Source organism: Barbus barbus (assembly GCF_936440315.1).
Source record: "Barbus barbus genome assembly, chromosome: 15".
Lineage (NCBI taxonomy): Eukaryota > Metazoa > Chordata > Actinopteri > Cypriniformes > Cyprinidae > Barbus > Barbus barbus.
Window position 1 is genome coordinate 2,721,313 of NC_136743.1, and position 20,419 is coordinate 2,741,731.

General features: G+C 34.8%; 2 protein-coding genes across 7 annotated transcripts in view; one reads left to right on the forward strand and one right to left on the reverse strand.

The window, feature by feature from the left end:
• Positions 1 to 647: 647 nt before the first annotated feature.
• On the reverse strand, positions 648 to 5,950 carry LOC306881294 (C-C motif chemokine 25-like). The gene is made up of 5 exons (XM_079435308.1): positions 5,883 to 5,950; positions 5,303 to 5,384; positions 4,265 to 4,382; positions 3,907 to 4,018; positions 648 to 3,317 (listed from the first exon to the last, which is right to left on the reverse strand). Exons 2-5 carry the CDS (start codon positions 5,364 to 5,366, stop codon positions 3,303 to 3,305), a joined length of 309 nt encoding a protein of 102 aa, XP_079291434.1. The 5' UTR covers positions 5,367 to 5,384; positions 5,883 to 5,950; the 3' UTR covers positions 648 to 3,302.
• A 6,749-nt stretch (positions 5,951 to 12,699) lies between these two features.
• The window catches only part of LOC306881488 (ran-binding protein 3-like), a 31,013-nt gene continuing 23,293 nt past the window's right edge, over positions 12,700 to 20,419 (forward strand). For 5 of the 6 annotated variants that reach the window (XM_079435622.1, XM_079435624.1, XM_079435623.1 and 2 more), the window contains exons 1-5: positions 12,702 to 12,759; positions 16,306 to 16,361; positions 17,996 to 18,032; positions 19,974 to 20,060; positions 20,205 to 20,276. In XM_079435622.1, coding sequence (XP_079291748.1) covers positions 12,738 to 12,759; positions 16,306 to 16,361; positions 17,996 to 18,032; positions 19,974 to 20,060; positions 20,205 to 20,276 — 274 coding nt within the window. In that variant the 5' untranslated portion in view covers positions 12,702 to 12,737. Of the gene's footprint in view, positions 12,760 to 16,305; positions 16,362 to 17,995; positions 18,033 to 19,973; positions 20,061 to 20,204; positions 20,277 to 20,419 lie in introns of all 6 variants that reach the window. The other variant, XM_079435627.1, reaches the window with a different exon arrangement.

Consider the following 20,419-nt stretch of genomic DNA (forward strand, 5'->3'; position numbering starts at 1 on the left):
TGCGAAGTACCCATGTTGTTAATTCACTAAAATACGATGTCAAAATGCTGTCAAACGATTAATCACGATTAATCGCATCCAAAATAAAAGTTTTTGTCCACATAATATGTGTGTACTGTGTATATTTGTTGTGTATATATAAATACACACATAAATTTGGAAAATATTTAAATGTATTAACATGTATATATATATATTCATGTAATTTATATATTATATATATTTTTTAAAATATATTACATTTACATTTTAATCATTTAGCAGATGCAGACTCAAAGCAATCAAAATCAACAAAAGAGTAATGATACGCAAGTGCTATAACAAGTCTCAGTTAGCGTAACGCAGTACACATAGCAAGGTTTATTTTTATTATATAATAAATAAAAAGAAAACAGATAGAATAGAGCAAGCTAGTCTTAGAGACCTATTTCCCTTTTATTAATTGTATAATAAATAACAAAGAAAACAAATAGATAGAATAAAAAAATCGGAAAAGCAAGTGTTAGTTTTTTTTAAGAAAACAAGTAGTTAGTAAATGAATAGAGTGCAAATCTAAAAGGGACAAGTTTTTTTTTCAAGTAATATATAAACATATATACATGCATGTTTGTGTATTTATATATACATAATAAACATAAACAAATAATAAATGTAAACAAAACTTTTATTTTGGATGCGATTAATTGCGATTAATCGTTTGACAGCACTAAAATAAACCAATTTATTAGAATAATTTTTCAGAATGGGACTTCTCTGGTTGCACTGAATGTTTTTTTGTTGAAAGGAACCGGCTCATGAGAGTCATTTGAACTAGAAAAAAGTACAAAAAAAAAAAACAAGTAAAGATTGACTTGTGTGTAATGCTTTAGTCCTCAGGCTTTGTGCTCCTCGCGCAGGGAAATATAAAAGAACTGTTTTCCTCACTCAGTCACATCATTACCAGGGTAAATTAAGTTTTTACGGCCTCCACATCTCATTTTCTCTTTTGAAGCACAGAAATCCAAGCTTGCTGCAGGATGTTTTTGCCTCCAAGGCAGAATGAACTATAGCAACTGGAAACAATTTATCATGAAAGAAGCCAATTTCTGAAGGCATATCTCGCTGATATGCTATCTGAGCAGACATGCCTCGGCCTCCTGCACCTCCTGCGAGGAAGAGAGAGGAAAAATGCCATAAAGGTTCAGAAATGGGACTTCACACGTTACACGTGAAATGAGAAGTCCAGGATGACAGCAGCATGCTGGAACCTGCAGGAGAGGCAGATATTCAGACAGCGTGCCTAAAGTGTTCACCATTAGCCGTGACAAGATAGTGATGCTTACATAGAGTTTGGCACATCCTTCACTAAGAAAACAATAGCATGGCACTATGTTTTTGGAGATTTGCCATAGTAGAACCTGTGGGTAGAATACTGTATGAGCATCTTATAGGAAAGATTATTTGTGACTACTATCAAAGTACCAGCACAGTACTTTCATGTAAAAGTTAACATTTAACAGCCTGTTTCACAAGAGCCATAAGCTATAATTCTCTGGCTTTTTATTGACCCTGTTTTATTGCGCAACAGCTCTTCTGTTTCACGGAAAGTGAAAGTAGGTTACAATGCAAATGAAAACTGTATTAAATATAGTCTGAAATGGATTAGGACTGTCAGATTAGTTTACTAAAGTCTCCAATCAAAATTCAGAGATCTTTGTATGAACTCAAACAATTCTCAACAAGTTCTTCTAAAATCAGCTGATACATTAATTTATAGCATTATACTCTTTGTATGAGAGGTATTGATTTATTGTGTCTATTGTCTTCAAAGGGATTTTAGGAGAAACATCCAATACTTACACATAATAATAAATACAAATACATCATGCGAAAAAGGATAAGTCCAGTTATTTTCAAAATATTTTATTTTTGATATATGATAAAATATCTGTAGTGTAAAGAATATTTGATCAGTTATGGACTGAAAGAGCTGCGACCCAGTTTCAAAACAGCCAAACAATAAACCCATGACATCACATCCTTTATAAAGATACATTCTCACTGGATCAAGTGTGAACATTAAAGTAGAAAAAACAGTAGTTCCACTTCAATCAAAAAAGAACCAAACATATAAAACGAAATTGAGATTTATGAATATAAATGAGATCTATGAGGATTCATTCTATCAATACAAATCTATAAAATAATCACTCATTGCATTAAGCAAAATAACAAATCATAATTTACAAAGCATTATAACATCGTACAAACTCAAAAATCACTTGTCGGTGCGTCAGCAGTATAATAAACTCATAAGGAAATAGAAGGATTATCTGCTTTGCTTGCAAAACCTTCCCACCCACATTTACGACTAATAATATTTTTACCACACTGACTGTTTATTGATACTGTGGGGCAAAAGCGGTAAATCAAAGTGTCCAAAGTGAAAGTTCATAATACAGTAGCTTAATACGACCCTCAAGGTAACGCTATACACATGAGCTCTGTCCCAAAACCTAGCGAGCTGCCTATGTAGTCAGTAGGTTCAAGCGGCATTGCATGCTTTGAAATATGGTGGACAAAGTGGAAGAAATTTAAATATACATTTTATTAAATACTGAAAAGAACCAGTAAAAGCAATTTAAATGTATTGTAATTTAAATGCAGTTTACATGAGGAACACTTGCTAATAGAGCACAGACTGAGTTGATTACTGTGCACTTTTTACTTAGTAGGCAATTTTTGGGGTAATTTCGTCATCAGTCGTACTGTATGCGCATGTGTTTATTTATTTTTGGCAGTAATCAGTTTGTCCACTGAACTGCCCTTTGTTTCACAGTCGGAAAAGAAACGGAGGAGACTGATTGGTAGACGACACAAAAACATCAAACGCAGGTGAGGAGGCTAAAATACACCCGAGATTATAGTTTAAACAGACATTTTTATCGCTCATAACTTTGGAGAGAAAAGTGCAGACACAGGACAACATTAAATCTGTGTAGTGCGCATGCATCAAGCAGGCAGCTCACAAAGTTTTACGACAGAGCTTGGAAGTGATGACAACAGCAGCAGGTGGAAAGGGAAACTAATGGCCATCTCCCATTCTGAGCATTTAACCAGCAGTCCATCAGTGAAGCGACAAATGTCTGGAAACAGTAAATGGCACCTGATACCAGAAAGAGCACGGGGCGGAACAATGAGAAGATCAGTCAATCCATGCTGAAATGTGCGCTTGGAGACCCAGAACTCAAAGAAAGAACGTGATTGGCCGAGACACTAGAGCTGTTTTCCCTCTGGTCCTCTCTCGGCCGCCACTGGCTTGTTTAACCCCGTGAATGCTGTGCATCAAAACAAAAATAAGTGATTTAATAACAGATTCATATTTCAAAGCTTTTGACAAAATCATTATTTTATATATTATTATTAAATATATTATTTTATCACACATGCCATGTTTATAGTTTAGCCTATTATTAATTGATATTAAGAAATATTATTTAAAAGCATTAAAATAAAATGTATTGGTCACACTGCAGGCATTAGTGTTTTGAATGAGATTTTATTTATATATAGGCCTATTGTTTTCATTTTAAGTTTAGTTAAGTTTGAGTAATTTTTTTTTTTTACTTTTTAATAAAACTATTCATCAATTAGTAGTTTTAGTTTATTATTAGTTTATTAGTATTTATAAGTAGGCAGGTTAAACTAATTAAACATAAGAAATGTTGCCCGGACAACTAGCTGAAATAAAATAAGTTTATATATATTTTATTTTATTTCAGTTAATGTTTATTTTATTTTGAGTAAAGATTTTTTTATGGTTTTAATCAATGATAATAACCCTGTCTGTAGAAGTATAGTTAATAGATGATAAAGAAAAGCTTTAAAAAATTTTATTGAAATAGTTAAATTTCAAAATATACACACCTTCCTCTTCATAAATGAGCTTTCTGTCTTTATGTCCACCTTCCACATTAGTTCATGGACCCATTTCTCTTTGGGGTTAGTGCACATCATACGGCCACGTTTCAATGTGAAGCTGTGAGGAGTCAATTGCATTAAACATTATTAATTATGAGGTTTAAAATAGGAAATCACGAATAAAAGACAGATCTCTCCTGCAGTTCACCGCAGTGCAATGCATTTTATTGCATCGCTTCACTGTGTGTCACGTGCCTAAACATTTTATGCACTTACGGAAAAGATTAAGACCCAACCATACACATAAATGCATATTTATTTATTTTCATAGACGTCTCTGCCCATATATACGTATGTTGCTTACACAATAGCTGGGATGTTGCAGCCTCCGTCCAGCTCTTGTTTTCTGTAGCTGATCACTCTGTTCCTAATGGACAGTTTAACTGGCTTGACGTACTGCAGACAGCAGTCCTCATACGAGCCTACAGACAGACATCCGTACACATCAGTGGCATAAAAACACGTGCATAATGAATCACAACATAACCATTTTTACAGGCAATTACTGATGGATGATTTAGTGAATGTGTCTCATAAAACCAAAAATAGTGGCAAAAAGGAAGGGGTGGAAAGACAACACGGGTGCTTATCATATGAGAAATGTTAGCAGAGCCATTAGAAGTGAAACTGAATTCAATAACGATTCAAAGAACACACATATCCTGCAGAGAAAACACAAAATGTTTAGTAAAACTTAATTAGAGGAACATGGACACACTGTCCTCAGTTACTTTTACCTCTTTATTTTATTTTTTACAATTTTTGTATTATTTCTTTTATATTTTTTTAATTAATCATTTGCATTATTGTTTTTAGTTTTTTTTAAAGTGAAGAGGATAAATGGGAGTAATATAATCATTCCCTTTTTAAATTTCTGTTTCCAAAAAGACACACTATCTTATATGCAATATGAAAAACTATGACAGATTCTGTAAAAATGTACTTTAATAATAATATATAAATAGCATAATTAAATATAATACATATCATGCAACAAATATGCTAAACATATGGTATGGATATGACAAAACATGAAATGCTTACCAAACTTTACATTGCATTAATGATTTTAATAAACATTTAAAATAATTCAATGTAATATGAATTGCTCCACCATTAAATAAATTAATTGGAATTCATTTTAAATTAATTTGTCTCTTCAGAAATGGCAAAAAGTACACCCTTGACATTTGATTTTGAAATTTAAAAATGCATTCATGTTTTTCTGAATCTCACATGTGCAAAATAAACGATACTATAAAAAAATAAACTATTGTGCAATGTGTTTTTGGTGTAAAAGAGCCGGATAGTTTGTAATGCAATCATCATTTGTGGTTTTTACCTTGTGCCAGTGTGAGGTAGAGGAATCCCAGGAGGATGACGAAGAAGAAGACGCTGAACCGCATGATTTCCCAGTTTCTCTACTGTAAAAATGAGACAGAAAATCATGAACCGCTTCACCAGGTTCACTCACAAGCACATCCGCACAATAAATGCTCTTAAAAGAGCCTCCATAAATCTTATCAGCACCGAAGGCACGTTTTCCAGCACACTTTGACCCTTGGACATCAGTAACATATTAAGAAAGCTCTTTGTGCTGTCAAGAAGCAGTTAAAATGACGACAGATGCTGTAAAAATATAATTTCATCATCTCTGAACAAAACTTGCAACATGAAGACAAACCTACACATTTTATGAGACAAAACTACATGCAAGCTTTGTTCATGAACACATTAGTCTTAATTTATCTTTGGTAAATCATTAATGATTTAATGCAATAATCACTATGTCAAATTTACTTGGAAACCCAACAGGTGAAGGTCGGAATTTCAAAGAAAAAACTAAAATCGTACGGTTTTGCATCATTATAGAGATGCCGTTATGCTGTAAAATGATGTTGTTTTCATATTAGACTGCTCACATTGTGTGTATAGAAAAGCGTAGTTTCTTCTCAGTCCCAGGATTCTGTGCAGGTTTCCCGGCTGCATTGACTTATAATGGGCCCAGCCCTGATACCTGAGCCAGGTGAAGCCACATCCCTCACGAGGAAATGATGGAACATTGAGATCAACTTTCACGGTTGGTTAAATGAAAACCACAGTAACTGATTTATCTATCAGGATTTTGCATTTATTCCCTTTGATTCTGATGTGGCTAACCAACATATTAGTTTAAAAGAGTAGTTCATTTTCAAATAAAAATTTGCTTCAAATGTATTCACTCTCAGGCAAGATGTAGATAAGTTTGTTTCTTCATGGAAAAAATCTGATACACAATTATGGCGCAAATTCGAGCCTTGCAGCGTTTTAAGAAATGTAAGCCAAATGCAGGGCTGTTTAAACTTGACTCGTGTTGAATGAGACTTCTAGCATTTTGCAATTACACAAAAAAATGAGTGACTGGAGAAAGTGCATCAGGTTTCAACCTCCAAAGAAACAAACGTGCTTTAGCTGTAAAAGCACAGATGTTAGCATATCATGTTGCCTTAAGAACCTTTTGGCGTGGCATCTTAATGAGTGACATTTTACTTTCTGATTGTCAGGTTGCTGTAATGCAAGCTTCTTCTGTTTTTCTAAGCCTTCACTGCAGTTTGAAAAGGGGACCAAAAGAGTTCCATGGAAATTCAAAGCATGTGTAAATTCAGCTGAGGGTTTTATTCACCTTTAGTTTATTTGCTTTTACAATGCAATCAAAATTAATCTGGAGTATATGCATAAAAATTACCGGAAATATTACATATTATATTATTATAAGTACCTTTAGTGAAATAATAATAATAACATTTATTCACACATTTATTCTTTTTCAGTTAGGCCTAACTTTTTGCATAACAATAAGCCTTATGATAAACCATAAAACTGATCATAAAGAGGAGAAAAAATAAGACTGTGAGAATAGGCCTATATGATTGCTTTGTGTGACTACTTGAGTCTTTTATTTGAGTCTTTTTGCCACTCTGACGGATTCGAGATTAGACGGTTCGTCAGACAGATTTCTTAGACTGATTTATGTCTTGAGTTTGTGGACGATTCATCGAGAGAATTAATTCATAAGAGTCATTTGTTCGTGAATCGAACTGCACGTCACGTCATCGGGCGCCAAGCTGATTCGAACACAGGGAGGTATTTCCATTTGAAGCTTTTCTAATTCATGTTTTATGATGATTATTCAGTTTTTGCTAGGTGTTAAAATTGAATATATATATATATATATACAAACCATACAACCGTACACAATAAACAATAAATATTTAGAATGTTGTTACTCTAAGATTCTTAGATTATACAGATTCATATACGAAGGCATTTGGCCCGCATGGTACCAAAAATAACTTAAGTGCAGAAAAACATCAGGGAGTCCATTGGGTTAAAAAGTCAAAAGATGAATTGGAGCATTTATTTCCCAAGCTGTTCTCTAACTCAGGTTGTATCATGTTCTAACAGCGTTTTGAATCATATTTCAAACTCTTCTGTCACCAGAACATTAAATCATGTCTTCTAAATGTGTTGCCCCTTTGGCCCCTTGTTTCCATTTCAGAGTCGTCTTGAGAGCTTGATGTGGGAATGTGGGATCTGTGGCCATGTGATAGCGTGGGTCACTGTTTATGATGTCTCAATTTTCTTCTGATCCATAGCAAGAGCTGAATCATTTTGCTTTAGACAGAGTTTTCCTTTGTTTGTTTCTCACGGAAATGTGATGATTTCTTTTTCTTTCATTTTTAAGTGTTATTCATGAGCTTTTTTGGCTTTAATGACAAGAGCAACAACTATGTATGTATGCCTGTATGTGTGTATATATATATATATATGTGTGTGTGTGTGTGTGTTTGTGTGTGTGTGTATTTAGATGTGTATCTATATATAGTATATACACACACGTATATATATATATATATATATATATATATATACACATACAGTATATACTGTATATATACGTATATATATATATGCATGTGTGTGTGTGTGTATATTTAGATGTGTATCTATACACACACGTGTATGTATATATATATATATATATATATGCATGTGTGTGTGTGTGTATACTATGAAGCAGCACAACTGTTTTCAACATTTATAATAATCAGACATTTTTCTTGAGCAGCAAATCAGCATATTAGAATTATTTCTGAAGGATCGTGTCACACTGAATAATGATGCTGAAAAATCAGCTTTAAAAAATATTACATTTTAAAATATATTCATAAAGAAAATGGTTATTTTAAATTGCAACAATATTTCATAGTATAACTGTTTTTACAGTATTTTTATCAAACATATGCAGCTTTAATAGGTGTGCATACGTAAATCATTGTTTTATTTTAGTTCATTTAGTGTATTATTAACATCCCTACCAAAAAAAGTTATCAGCAACTGTATTGTTTGTTAATGGCTCATCTTCTTATTTTCAGTCTGTTTCTTGAAGTGCAAAAGAAAATTATAATTAAGAAAATTCTCATTTGTTTAAACACTGACGTTTATCTGCCATAACAACAGTGAACAAGAAAAAAACAGTGTTGGCATCTGGATCTTTCTTTTCCTGTAAGAGATCATCAGAGCACCAGCTTGATGGATTAATGGCACTGATGTCTAACGATTGCAAAAATATATTTTCAGAAAATGATGGTCTACTGCCAACCGTACTTGTTATGATGTTTCTATTGTGCTGAAAAAACAAATATGTGCATTGTCCTTCTCATACCATAAGAATCTTTCCCATGTTATGCTAACTTTATACAGTGCTGAGGTCATTTTCGGTGAGTTTTTGGAGAAAATATAGATGTCATTAATCATGAGTGGATCAGATTCGCCCTGGGCGTCTAGAAAATTCAGAAGGCTTCCATCATCACTGCCCAAAATCAGCCATAATCTTCAATCTGTCATAAACATTGAATTTATACAGTGTCACCTGGAGACAGAGAGATGTAACAAAGATATTCATATTGCTTATAGGAGAAACATCGCAAACGAGATCTCTACGCTCTGAACTGTTTCTGCGCTCTCAGAAAAAAAAATAAAAATAAAAAATAATTAGGGGAACAAACAGTTTGTCTTTGGAGCAGAAACCTCAAAGTAACAACTTTGCACCTTATTTCAAGTCAAGTCTCATTAATGCTTTATACAATACAGACTGTTTCAAAGAAGCTTCACAGTAATGAACAGGAAAAAATAAATAAATGATGCTTAATTATGGACCAACTTCAATTTCAGCTGTTATTATTTAGCTTGATTTAGTAAAGTCAATGTTGAAAATGAATTCAGTTCAGCAGCTCTATTTATTCTTAAAAGTTTCATAGTAATACCCTGATGATACTGCTATATAGATTCATTTTGATTAAGATTAATAGCTGTACTTCTAAAAGTACAGTTTTTTTGAGTTGATGTTCCTCAAGGTTTTTGCAGTGACGCCATAGAAGAACCACTTTTGGTTCCAAAAGAACCTTTCATTGAACAGTTCTTAAAATAATTATGTTTTAGTTTAAAGAACATTCTTTAACAAATTTTCCCATGAACAAATCTTTTCCATAAAAGAACCGTTTTTTGCCGTAAAGCAATTAAAACCAAATAAAGCATATAGTTTAAATGTTTTATTTATATTTCAAATTGCCAAATGAGTCATAATTCCATCCCAACTAACTATTTGAGGTTCACTGATGACAAATAAATACTACAGAAATTATTGATGTCTAAAACTTTTAGTCTCAATGGAGAGCTAAAGGAGACTTGTGCTTTTTAGATGTTTTTTTGATGACATGAAACAACCATTTTGGTTCCCCAAAGAACCCGTCTGTCACGGCACGGTAAGGGAGCACCGTGGAAAAACAAGGTCTGGGTCCAAATGCAGGTATAAGTTCAATTTAATAAACAAAAAGCAGACACAGTCCAAAAACAGAAACAGATCAGACAGGATCTGAAAAACAACGCTGGAAAGCGACACAAATACGGCAACAGAAGGTGCTTGCATCCATAACCTACAAACAAATACAATTAATTTAACCAGACAGAGTAGCCAGAATGTGGTGTATAAATAGTCCATGACAATGGGGAACAGCAGGGAGTGTAATATGTGACAGGTGTGTGTGATATGTGACAGGTGTGTGGCGTTAGGGGAATGGAGTCCGGGAGATGGTGACCTCTGGGGGTGAAAGGAAGAACTGCAGAGCCCGGACTCATGACACTGTCAGTGAACAATTAAAAGAACTTTCTTTTTTCTTTTGATTTGAAAACATTTAAACAACTAAAGATTCCATTGGAACCTTTGTAATGGAGAGATTCCATTGATGTTGGAATGATCATGGAACCGTTGATGCCAAAAAAGAATCTTGATGATTAAGAGTGTTTATGAAATACAGCCGAGAGTCTCCTGCTATGAAAGAGCAATAAAGCATCAGTTTTATCAATTTCAGTTCATTTCAAATTGCAAAATGAATTGAAACCTATTCTTCCGAAGTTATAAATTCTATGCTTATAGTGAAGTCTACTTTTATCAGTGTCTTGTACAAAATGAGTCTTATATGAATCTTTATCATCAGTTCTCGACTGTTACATAACATTGGCATGGGGAAATGTAATCTGAATGTGTCTATTAATGGATGCAGCTGAGCTGATATATGTGTCAAACATCTGGCATTATAGTCTACCGATGACATAAATTCATTTCACTTAAATGGTACTTTCTTGTTACATAAGCAACTGAGAACCGAAGCCTGAAAGACAGGAACAAGTAACTCACAGGAACATTTTTATCAATCATCTGTGTGATAAAACAATGAGGCTTTCTGTTTAATATCTGGCCTGAAATGAGGTTGCAAAAGAGAGTTAGGAATGTACCACGGTACCACATCGTATTCTTGGAAGAAGTTTGGAATATGATGTATTAATAAAAAAATGCAGTGTTTTTTATTCTTTTTTTTATAGAGTCTGGATTTCCCCCGTCTCATTTCACACACGCTAGCCATGATGATAAAAGTGTTACTCTATATCTCTATATCGACAATGTGCTTATTAGCCATTAAACATCCTTTAATGTGAGCCAGTCCGCCAAATCTAATCTCGAATTATCGTATTGTTTATGATCTTAATAACAGGGCTTGATGTGGAATGAAATGGGGATTCTGCACATCCTGAATATCTCAGGTCTGATGTAGTTCTTAAACTCCCTCAAAGCTCAAAATAAAAGTTGAAATGTCAACAAGCCTGTGAGAAATGCAGATGAATGCTTGAATCAGCCAACTCTTGTTTAACTTGACACCTGAATGAGCCTGAGAGAAATGGAGCTTTTTCATCGACAGTTCATCTATACGGTGCCACTGACTCACACAGAATGGGATTTAATGGTCAAATGAACATAGAAACGAATCCCTCCTTTTACTTTCTGTCTACTAAATAGTTGGGATACAATGAGAATAACACCTGTTTATTCATATGATGCCCTATAGAGAAGAATCGAAATCTTTCAATCAAGTGATTATGATTTCATAGATTTTTTTAGCTAAATAATCACTGACATTTGTCTTCATCTTCACGTCTGTCAGGAGGTCTCTTGTTGCATGTGGTTACATGGGTTTTGCCCAAGGGCTCTGTAAACCATTGTGAAAGAAGATCCCACTCTAGAACACTTTCTTCTCGTTTATCGTCTCAGTTGCTTGCCATTTAATAGACTTTATCAAAAGTTGATGGGGTCAGGGTTCATGTGCAACATGGGGAAAAACATCTTTATCATGAGCAGAAGTCGATTGAGCACAAATTACATTTTCTCTTATTCTATGAACCTGCAACATGTCTGCAGTTTATTGCATATTAACAAAAACACATCAAAGACTTTAAAATAATCAATTACTAACAATCAAATAAAATATCAAATACATTAAACTTAATTTTAAAATTAAAATGAAAAATTTTAGACCTCTCTCTCTCTCTCTCTCTATATATATATATATATAAATATATACAGCCTTGACAAACTTGGCCATCTAGTGGTTATATTTCATTACTACAAAACAAATAGGAATACAAATAATACAGAAATAAATAGAATAAACAGAAATAATAGTTTCAAGTAGTATATCAATTATTTAAATTATTTATTAATTATATACTCATGCATAAAATAAAATATTCAATTAACAAAATTAGTAGAAGGGTTAGAGAATATAAAACAGAAATAATAGTGCCTAGTAATATATTACTAATAAAATAAGTCATCTTTAAGCTTAATTAAACTTACAATAAGACACTTGTTTATTATTATCGTTATTTAATTGATATTGTCAACAGAAGCAACAAGACAGGAAAATTATTTACAAATTTTAAAATAACTGTGATACCTATTAATTAATAATTAGGCATGAGATAATATTTTTATTATAGGAGTTTATATTATTAGCGGATGCATGAATGAAAATAATGTTTAAATAGTAAAAGAATATAATAGTGAGATATAATGATTTTTACGCAATTTAATATGTTAAACTTTTTATAAAACTAATTAATATTGTTAGTACAAGTAACAAGACTAATTTACACATTTTTATAATATTTTAGAGTGATTATTAATGAGATGTTAATTAGATTAATGTTACTATTATTAATTATTATTAATTAATAGTAACATTATTTACGTTATAATATGTTATATATACATTTTTGACATTAATGATATGTAAAATGGTAAAGATTGGTGTAAAAATTACTTATATTCAAAAGAGCAGCATCTCTGTGAAATAAAGCGCACTTGTGCCGCGGTGCATTGTGGGTGTGCACGGAGAAGTAAAATGGCGGACTTGGCGAATGAAGGTAGGTAACCGTGTGAATCCGCAAAATGAGTAAAATAAAGCAAATAAACCGCCACCATGAGCCGTACGTGCCATAATAGCGCCGGTGAGAGCGCTACGCGTGTTTGTGACCCGGTCTGCGCGCTTTCGCGGCTCTGAGCGGGAGTGTGTGTGGATGTTTAGCTCAAGTTAGCCGATGAGTGTGTTAGCTTCGCGGGCTAAGCAGCGCACTGACAGACCTGTGTGTGTGAGAGTGTGTGAGAGAGAGAGAGAGAGCGTGTGTGAGCGTGTGTGTGTGTGTGTGAGAGAGAGAGAGAGAGTGTGTTGTGCAGCTAACAGACTAACCTCGGTCTGTTTCTCTTTTTGATTTTTAGGCGGGTGGAAACGCGCGTGCAACACATCCGCGCGCGCTGTAAAATAATTCATTTCAAGCGTAATTACAAGGGATTCAAGAATGACGCTTTTCTATGAGCATTAAGGACTAACATATGTATATGTAGCATGTATTTCAAATAGGTGGCAGAAACGTGTTCGTTTTTCTTATGCATCTAAATGAATGCTAGGATATCTTTTTTCTTGCGACGCTAGTTCTATTCTAATCGTGGCTTATGTGTTTAGACGTCTATCTTTAGCCTGTCAGGATCAGTGAAGTGATATTTAATTATTTATTGAGACGGTCCAATGCTTAATGAAACGTCTACACAAACGAAACGAAAGCAAATGGTGGGTGGGGTAACGTTGGTGAGTTGCTCAACTCGTGGTTGGTCGACCAGCTCTGGATGCACTGGCTTTTTTTTGACGTTATTCCAATAAATGCATCGATTTGTAGGGAAACCGGAGTCCGGAGCAGGTGGCGGTGCTTCGTTCACGGGTAAGCCGGCCGTCGGTGCCGCTCTCGCGGCTTGTGGCGGTACCCGGCTCCGCTGCCTGTGCTAATGCAGGCCTGCCCATCCTCCTCCTGGCCCGGGGTGAAATGCAACCCCATGCACGTATGATTTCCCCCCCTTTAGGGCTCTAACGTCCTCTAATACAGCAGCCTTGAGTGGTGAGATCACCCATCGGTGGTTGCCTCACCCCTTGACCTAATTACAGTGATGTGCACGGGTTTACAGTGCTGAATGAGCCACCCAGATGTGATTTGTTTTGGGGAAAGCAGCTGTTAACATTTGCACGTGTGCTATTGCACTCTTTAGTGGTTTGCAAGTCATCTTAAACATGCTTTGTACTCTTCCTTATGATTGATTGTTTTATTAGCCTCCAGTTTTGTTGCTATCTAAAGCCCTGCAGCTAAAAATACCAGTCGTGTTAGCCAGATCTTTTGTTTATTTACGAAGCATGACGAACATTTTAAAGCCTTTTAATTGAGCCAGAAGTGTCTAGGGTTTTATTGGTTGGCTTGAAGTGAGATAAGAAATAAGATAACTTATTTGACAACACTGTTTAGAGTGTGTTTGGCTTGCAGGGACTGGTTACTAACCCCACTTGATCAGATTACCAGAGGCTTGTGATGGCAAGGACATACTACAGGTTGCGGTTAAAAACTAGTGGTTGGTTGATACGGCTTTTCAATGCAATGGACAATATTAATAATGTGTTTTTTATACATTTGGGAGATGCTATCATCCAAAGCGATATGCATTGAATGTTTACATTTGTATTAGTTCATGCATTCTCTGGGAATCAAACTAGTGCCATGCTTGTCTGAGCTCCATGAATGCTAGTTGCTCATACGAAATTATAAGAATATTTAAACATATGGTGACTCCTGTGTTCAGCACTTCAAGTGCAATGGCACTTCAAAATTACTTGGCATAATGCACACCTTATTTACATCTAATTGTGGTTTCCTCTCTATAACAGAGATTGTTTTCCTTTCATTTGGTTCATTATGATTATTTAATGTAGCATTTCTGTAAAATGCCACAGTTATTAACTTGCTACAAGTTTTTTATATTTTTGAATTAATAAATGTGGGTATTTATTGAACATTGGGGTCTTTTGTCAAATTGTTTTTGAGTTTAAACAAGCTACTGGAGGCTATGTATTTTATTATTATTAACGAGTAATTTTATGCGTGACACAAATGCCTCCGACCTCCTTTATCAACACTGTAAAAATGACTTTTCGAAGTTTTAAATAAAACGGTTATTGCAGTGTATTTTACAAGGAAATACTACTTTCTTTCTACAAAATTTGCATGTTCAGTTCAATGTTTTGCTTGCATTTCTTTGCTTTATTATCTACAGGCAAAGCTGTCAGTTGATTTTTGTCTTTAACACAGTGGGAAGTAACTTAAAATTGACTGAGTGGGCATGGATAGTTCTGATCTGTGGTTGTTAAACTAAGATATGATAAGCATTTGCTTTGGATGGTTTTGGTCAGTTTGCGTCATGCCCTATCCTCAAATAAACCATTTTAGGAAATGACCTATTTTGTGAATGATTATCTTGTGACTTTGGATATTTGTGTGTAAGGTCGGGGAAACTTGGATCGATCAGAACTGTAACATTAGTACATCACAGCTGAGCTGTTTTCTTGCTTAGTTAAAGGATTAGTTCACTTTTAAAAAAACTTTTGCTGATAATTTACTCACCCCCATGTCATCCAAGATGTCCATGTCTTTCTTTCTTCAGTCGAAAAGAAATTAAGGTTTTTGATGAAAACATTTCTCCATAAAATGGACTTCAATGGGACCCAAACGGTTCAAGGTCAAAATAACAGTTTCAGTGCAGCTTCAAAGGGCTTTAAACGATACCAGACGATGAATAAGGGTCTTATCTAGCGAAACGATCGGTCATTTCAAAAATAAAAAAGTTTAAGTTTTATAAGCACAAATGCTCCCCTTGCTCTGTTCTGTGATGCGCGTTCGTGACGTCACGTAATATGCAATGACGTGGAAAAGGTCACGGTTGACTTAGGCGGAAGTACCGAGCCAGTGTTTACAAATGTGCGGAAGGAGGACCATATACACGTATTCAAATGTCTTTGTGTCAGTTTATCGTTTAAAATGCCCATTTCGTGTGCGTATCCTGGGTGTTTTAATATTAAAAAGCCTACTGACTCGGTACTTCCGCCTACCTCAACCGTGACCTTTTCCACGTCATTGCGTATTACGTGACGTCATGAACGCGCATCACAGAACAGAGCAAGGCGAGCATTTGTGCTTATAAAACTTAAACTTTTTAATTTATTTTTGAAATGACCGATCGTTTCGCTAGATAAGACCCTTATTCATCGTCTGGTATCGTTTAAAGCCCTTTGAAGCTGCACTGAAACTGTCATTTGGACCTTGAACCGTTTGGGTCCCAATGAAGTCCATTATATGGAGAAATGTTTTCATCAAAAACCTTAATTTCTTTTCGACTGAAGAAAGAAAGACATGGGCATCTTGGATGACACGGGGGTGAGTAAATTATCAGCAAAAGTTTTTTTTAAAAGTGAACTAATCCTTTAAATTAAAATGAGTTGAAATACCAGCTTAATGTAGGACTTTGGAGAGGCATACGGGGATTATATCTATTTGAGCCCTGTTTCCTGCTAATTTTCTTTCTGTTTTTCTTTTTAACAGAGAAGCCTGCCATAGCTCCTCCAGTGTTTGTGTTTCAGAAGGACAAAGCACAGAAGGTTTGTTCACTCAAGGAATATTTCATTAAAAAATTCTCAAACCCATATGTTTTCTTTATTTCTTGCAACATTTGCCTCGGCTGTAATTGGAGAACAATATTTATTTACATGTATATGTATGTGTGTATATATACATACAGCCAGTGCTGATTATTTGTATGTTTATATATCCAGTAACCAATATGCAGAACTGATACTTATTTTAGCAGCAGCAAGAACAATAAAATTAACATTAGGCAAAATAAATTGACACAGTGTTATGTTTTCAAATGAAGACTATAATTAAGCGACAAGTAAGTCTTTGCATAAATGTAATTCATTTTAAACTATGGATTAAAGTATTGGGTATACAGGAATGAATATTAGTTGGTCACTCTAGAGTTAGTGTTTTGGTTGACCATCCTCATCTCCAAACTGTGTTTTTAGGTTAAACTCAATAAAAAGAAAGAAATAGCCACCTGTTCTGGCTCTTTATTGTTTACTAAAAATAATTATACAAAAACTACTAAACAAACAAAACATGAAATGCATTACATTAGAATCACCTTTCTTGAAACAGCATTTATAGATGGGGCAATTTATTGATGTGTCCAATATTTTAAAGCTAATATCCAGTTAATAATAAATGCCTAAAGCAGTAGTTCTCTCAGAAATGAAAATTGTCAGTTGTTCCAAACCTGTATACGTTTGTTTCTTCTAAACACAGAAGATGATAATTTGAAGAAGTTTGGCCACCGAACAGTTGACAGTAGCCTTTGATTTCCATAGTATTTTATTGTTTTTCCATACTATGGAAGTAAATGGCTACTTTCAGCTGTCTGGTTACCCTCATTCTACAAAATATCATCTTTTGTGCTCAACAGAAGAAAAACTCATGCTGGTATTGAACAACCTGAAAGTGAGTAAATGACTATTTATTTTTGAATGAACTGTCCGTTAAAATATTGATAAAACGGACTATCAGTCCATCTCCAGCTTTAATGGCATTGTGTAATTTCTGCTCTGCTAGAGGCACCAAACAGCATTGCAAAAACGAGTTTTAAACACTCTTGTCCACCATTCTCTCGTCCAAAAGGAAGTCCTACGGCAAACTTGCAATTGCATTTCCATTTGGTGGCTTAGAAATGATATGCTGCAGATTTAACTGCTGTTTTTAGAATATGATATTGTGATGATGTGAATTTTGTAGTTGCCAACAAAACAAACCCCTTTTCCATAATAACCTGAGGATGTTATGATGGAAGACACTTACTGGGAAATATTAAATTTAGCTTTGAGTTTTATTACAATAACAAAACCGACATTTTTCAAAAAACACTCAGGCGAAGCATGAAAGTTTCACCTGGTACCTGCCAAATTTTAGCATTGGCAAGTAATTTCACCAGCTCAGCTGGCCAGTTTGACTGGTAGCGAGATGAATTTCAGCTGCCGACTGACTAGCACAGATACAAATCACCCTCAAAATGTGATTTCCCCGAAGCAGTTTAAACAAACTCTGGTTTTGGCTCTGGTGAGAAATTATTTGAAAACGGGGCTGTTTAAGATGTTGTTTTCCATTGTACAGTGTGTTTCTTTGTGATGTAGTCCAGTTCTGTGTGACCAAATGAATTTATTTATGTTTTTGCCTGTTCCAGAGATCCGCAGATGGGTCGAGTGCAGAGGACGGGGACGGTAAGTTTGAAATGTTTTTTTGTTTCTAGTGATGCACCAAAGTAAAAATTATTGGCTGCTAAAAATTGTGGACATTACACAAACTATTTTTCCCAGGGTACTTGCTTTTTTTTTTTTTTTGGATAACCTGTTTTATGATGTGCCAAAAACAGAACCCAAACTGATTCAGAAAACAAACTGATTTGTGTATTACAGAAGCACATCTGGTCCTTACAATATATTGCATGAGATGTTACTCTCAGTGTCTGTATAAATGCATGGGTCAGACAAATGGATGTGTGTGCTCTATCAATCAGTATTCCAGAGGAGTGTCTTGGAAAATGCAAATATATATTGAATTTTAAATTTAAATTATTATCATGTTTGCATATTGACTGCAGTATTCTTGCAATAGACTTGTGTTAAATTGTTGTGCACTCTTTTAAACCTGGACAGCTTCACATGCAATGTGCTTTTGCTCTGTCAGTTTCTTTTATTAAATCTGTTAAAGTTTCTGTACTTTTTTGGGGCCAATATTTGTTTTAATTTTGGTGGCTAACATTATAATGCATGCTTAAGAGTTTGTAAAAAGTTGTGAGATTATTTTGGGGTTTAATGCAATACAATTTTTTAATGCATCAGTAATATCATAAAATGCACTATTTGTTGCTCTAAAAATAAAACCTTCAACAGCCGATAACAGAAACATTGACGTGGAGCAAACACATTGTGCACATGCAACGATTCAAGTTTTTAATATTTTATGTAAACACCCACTGATGATGATGTTTTGCTGGAAAGGAACTTGTATATGATATGTGATGAGATGCAGACAGTGAGACACTAACACAACGTCTCATGAAATATATTGTAGCATGCAGATGTGCTTGTATCATCCCGACGTTGGTTTGAGAGTTATTTAGAGGTCATTGTCTGATTTAAAGGAATGGTTCACCCAGAAATGAACATTATTCACCCCCATGTCTTCCCTGATGTAGATTAGTTTTTTCATCAGATTTGGAGAATCTAAGTGTCATGTCACATGCTCAGGAATGGATCGGTGCCATCAGAATGAGAGTCCAAACAGCTGATAAAAACATCACAAGTAATCCATTCCAGTCCGTCAGTTAACACCTTATGAAGCCAAAAGCTTCATAATAAACAAATCCATCAAGACGTTTTGAACTTAAAACGAATCCTCTACCCATAATATTACTGTCTCTTGTGAGAAAGTCATCTTGTCTGAATCAGGAGAGAAATCTACACACACATCAAGCACCGTTTACAAGCCAAAACAGCTCTAAACAAATATATGGGTGGATTTTGATGTGAGGGACAACAGGAGATGGAGTTTTTCACTGGAGAGTGTTATGAATTATGGACTCATATTTTGTCCAGAAGCGACAGTTTAAACACTTTGTTTCTTACAAACACACAGCTTTTGGCTTCACAAGATGAAGTTAACTGATGGACTGGAGTGGTGTGGATTATTGTGATGTTTTTATCAGCTGTTTGGACTCTCGTTCTGACGGCACCCATTCACTGCAGAGCATCCATTGCTGAGCAAGTGATGGAATGCTACATTTCTCCAAATCTGTTCTCATGAAGAAACAAACTCATCCACATCTTGGATGGCCTGGGGTGAGGACGTTTTCAGCAAATTTGTATTTTTGGGGTAAACCATTCTCTAAGTCAATAATGCATTTATTGACTTAATAAATGTAATGTTTTCTTATACTGCTGTCCTTAATTTTACATCCTCTGCATCCTTATTTTGTAATTTCTAAAGTCTAAGGTAGTAGTCAGTATAATTGCACAAAAATTGTTTGAACATTATTAGAATTAGTTATTGCAAAAGGCTAATTTTAATGTTATTTTCAGTTCTCTGCACTGTGTCCTGAATTTTAATGCTCCGCTAGTTTTAGTTTCTGATTGATCTATTGATTGAATTATGCTCTCCAGATTCAGATCGAGATGATAGCGAGTACTGTCCTCCGGTAAAGCGAGAGAGGACCTCATCTCTGACCCAGTTCCCCCCGTCACATTCAGGTGAGTCTACAGTGATCCTTGTCACTGCAGTGGATTGGCACTGTTCACTTTGAAGGGGGTTCACTTTGGAGAACTTTTTGACTGATTTTTACTGAAGGTGAGACTCTCCCATCTGATCCTCTCTTTCTTTGTTTCCTGCAACAGTTCCCAAGAATAATATCTTTATGCCCTCAAGTTTATGCCAGTCTCCAACTGGTAATTCAGACTCGGAACCAGGTAAGAACCAGTCATTTTCTTTTCTATCCATACAAAATTTTAACAAACAATCAGAACATAGGATCTTTAATATGCAACTGTGGAGGAGGGTTTTGGGCAGTGAATTTTCACAGTGGGTGGAGCTACTAGTCACAGTGCAATAG

What these genes read in the sequence shown, in the direction of transcription:
- LOC306881294 (XM_079435308.1), bottom strand. Translation starts at nt 5,366, where the DNA reads ATGCGGTTCAGCGTCTTCTTCTTCGTCATCCTCCTGGGATTCCTCTAC. An exon ending in CTACCTCACACTGGCACAAG is followed by an intron (nt 4,383 to 5,302) that starts GTAAAAACCACA and finishes GTCTGTCTGTAG; the next exon opens with GCTCGTATGAGGACTGCTGT. An exon ending in TGCAACATCCCAGCTATTGT is followed by an intron (nt 4,019 to 4,264) that starts GTAAGCAACATA and finishes GACTCCTCACAG; the next exon opens with CTTCACATTGAAACGTGGCC.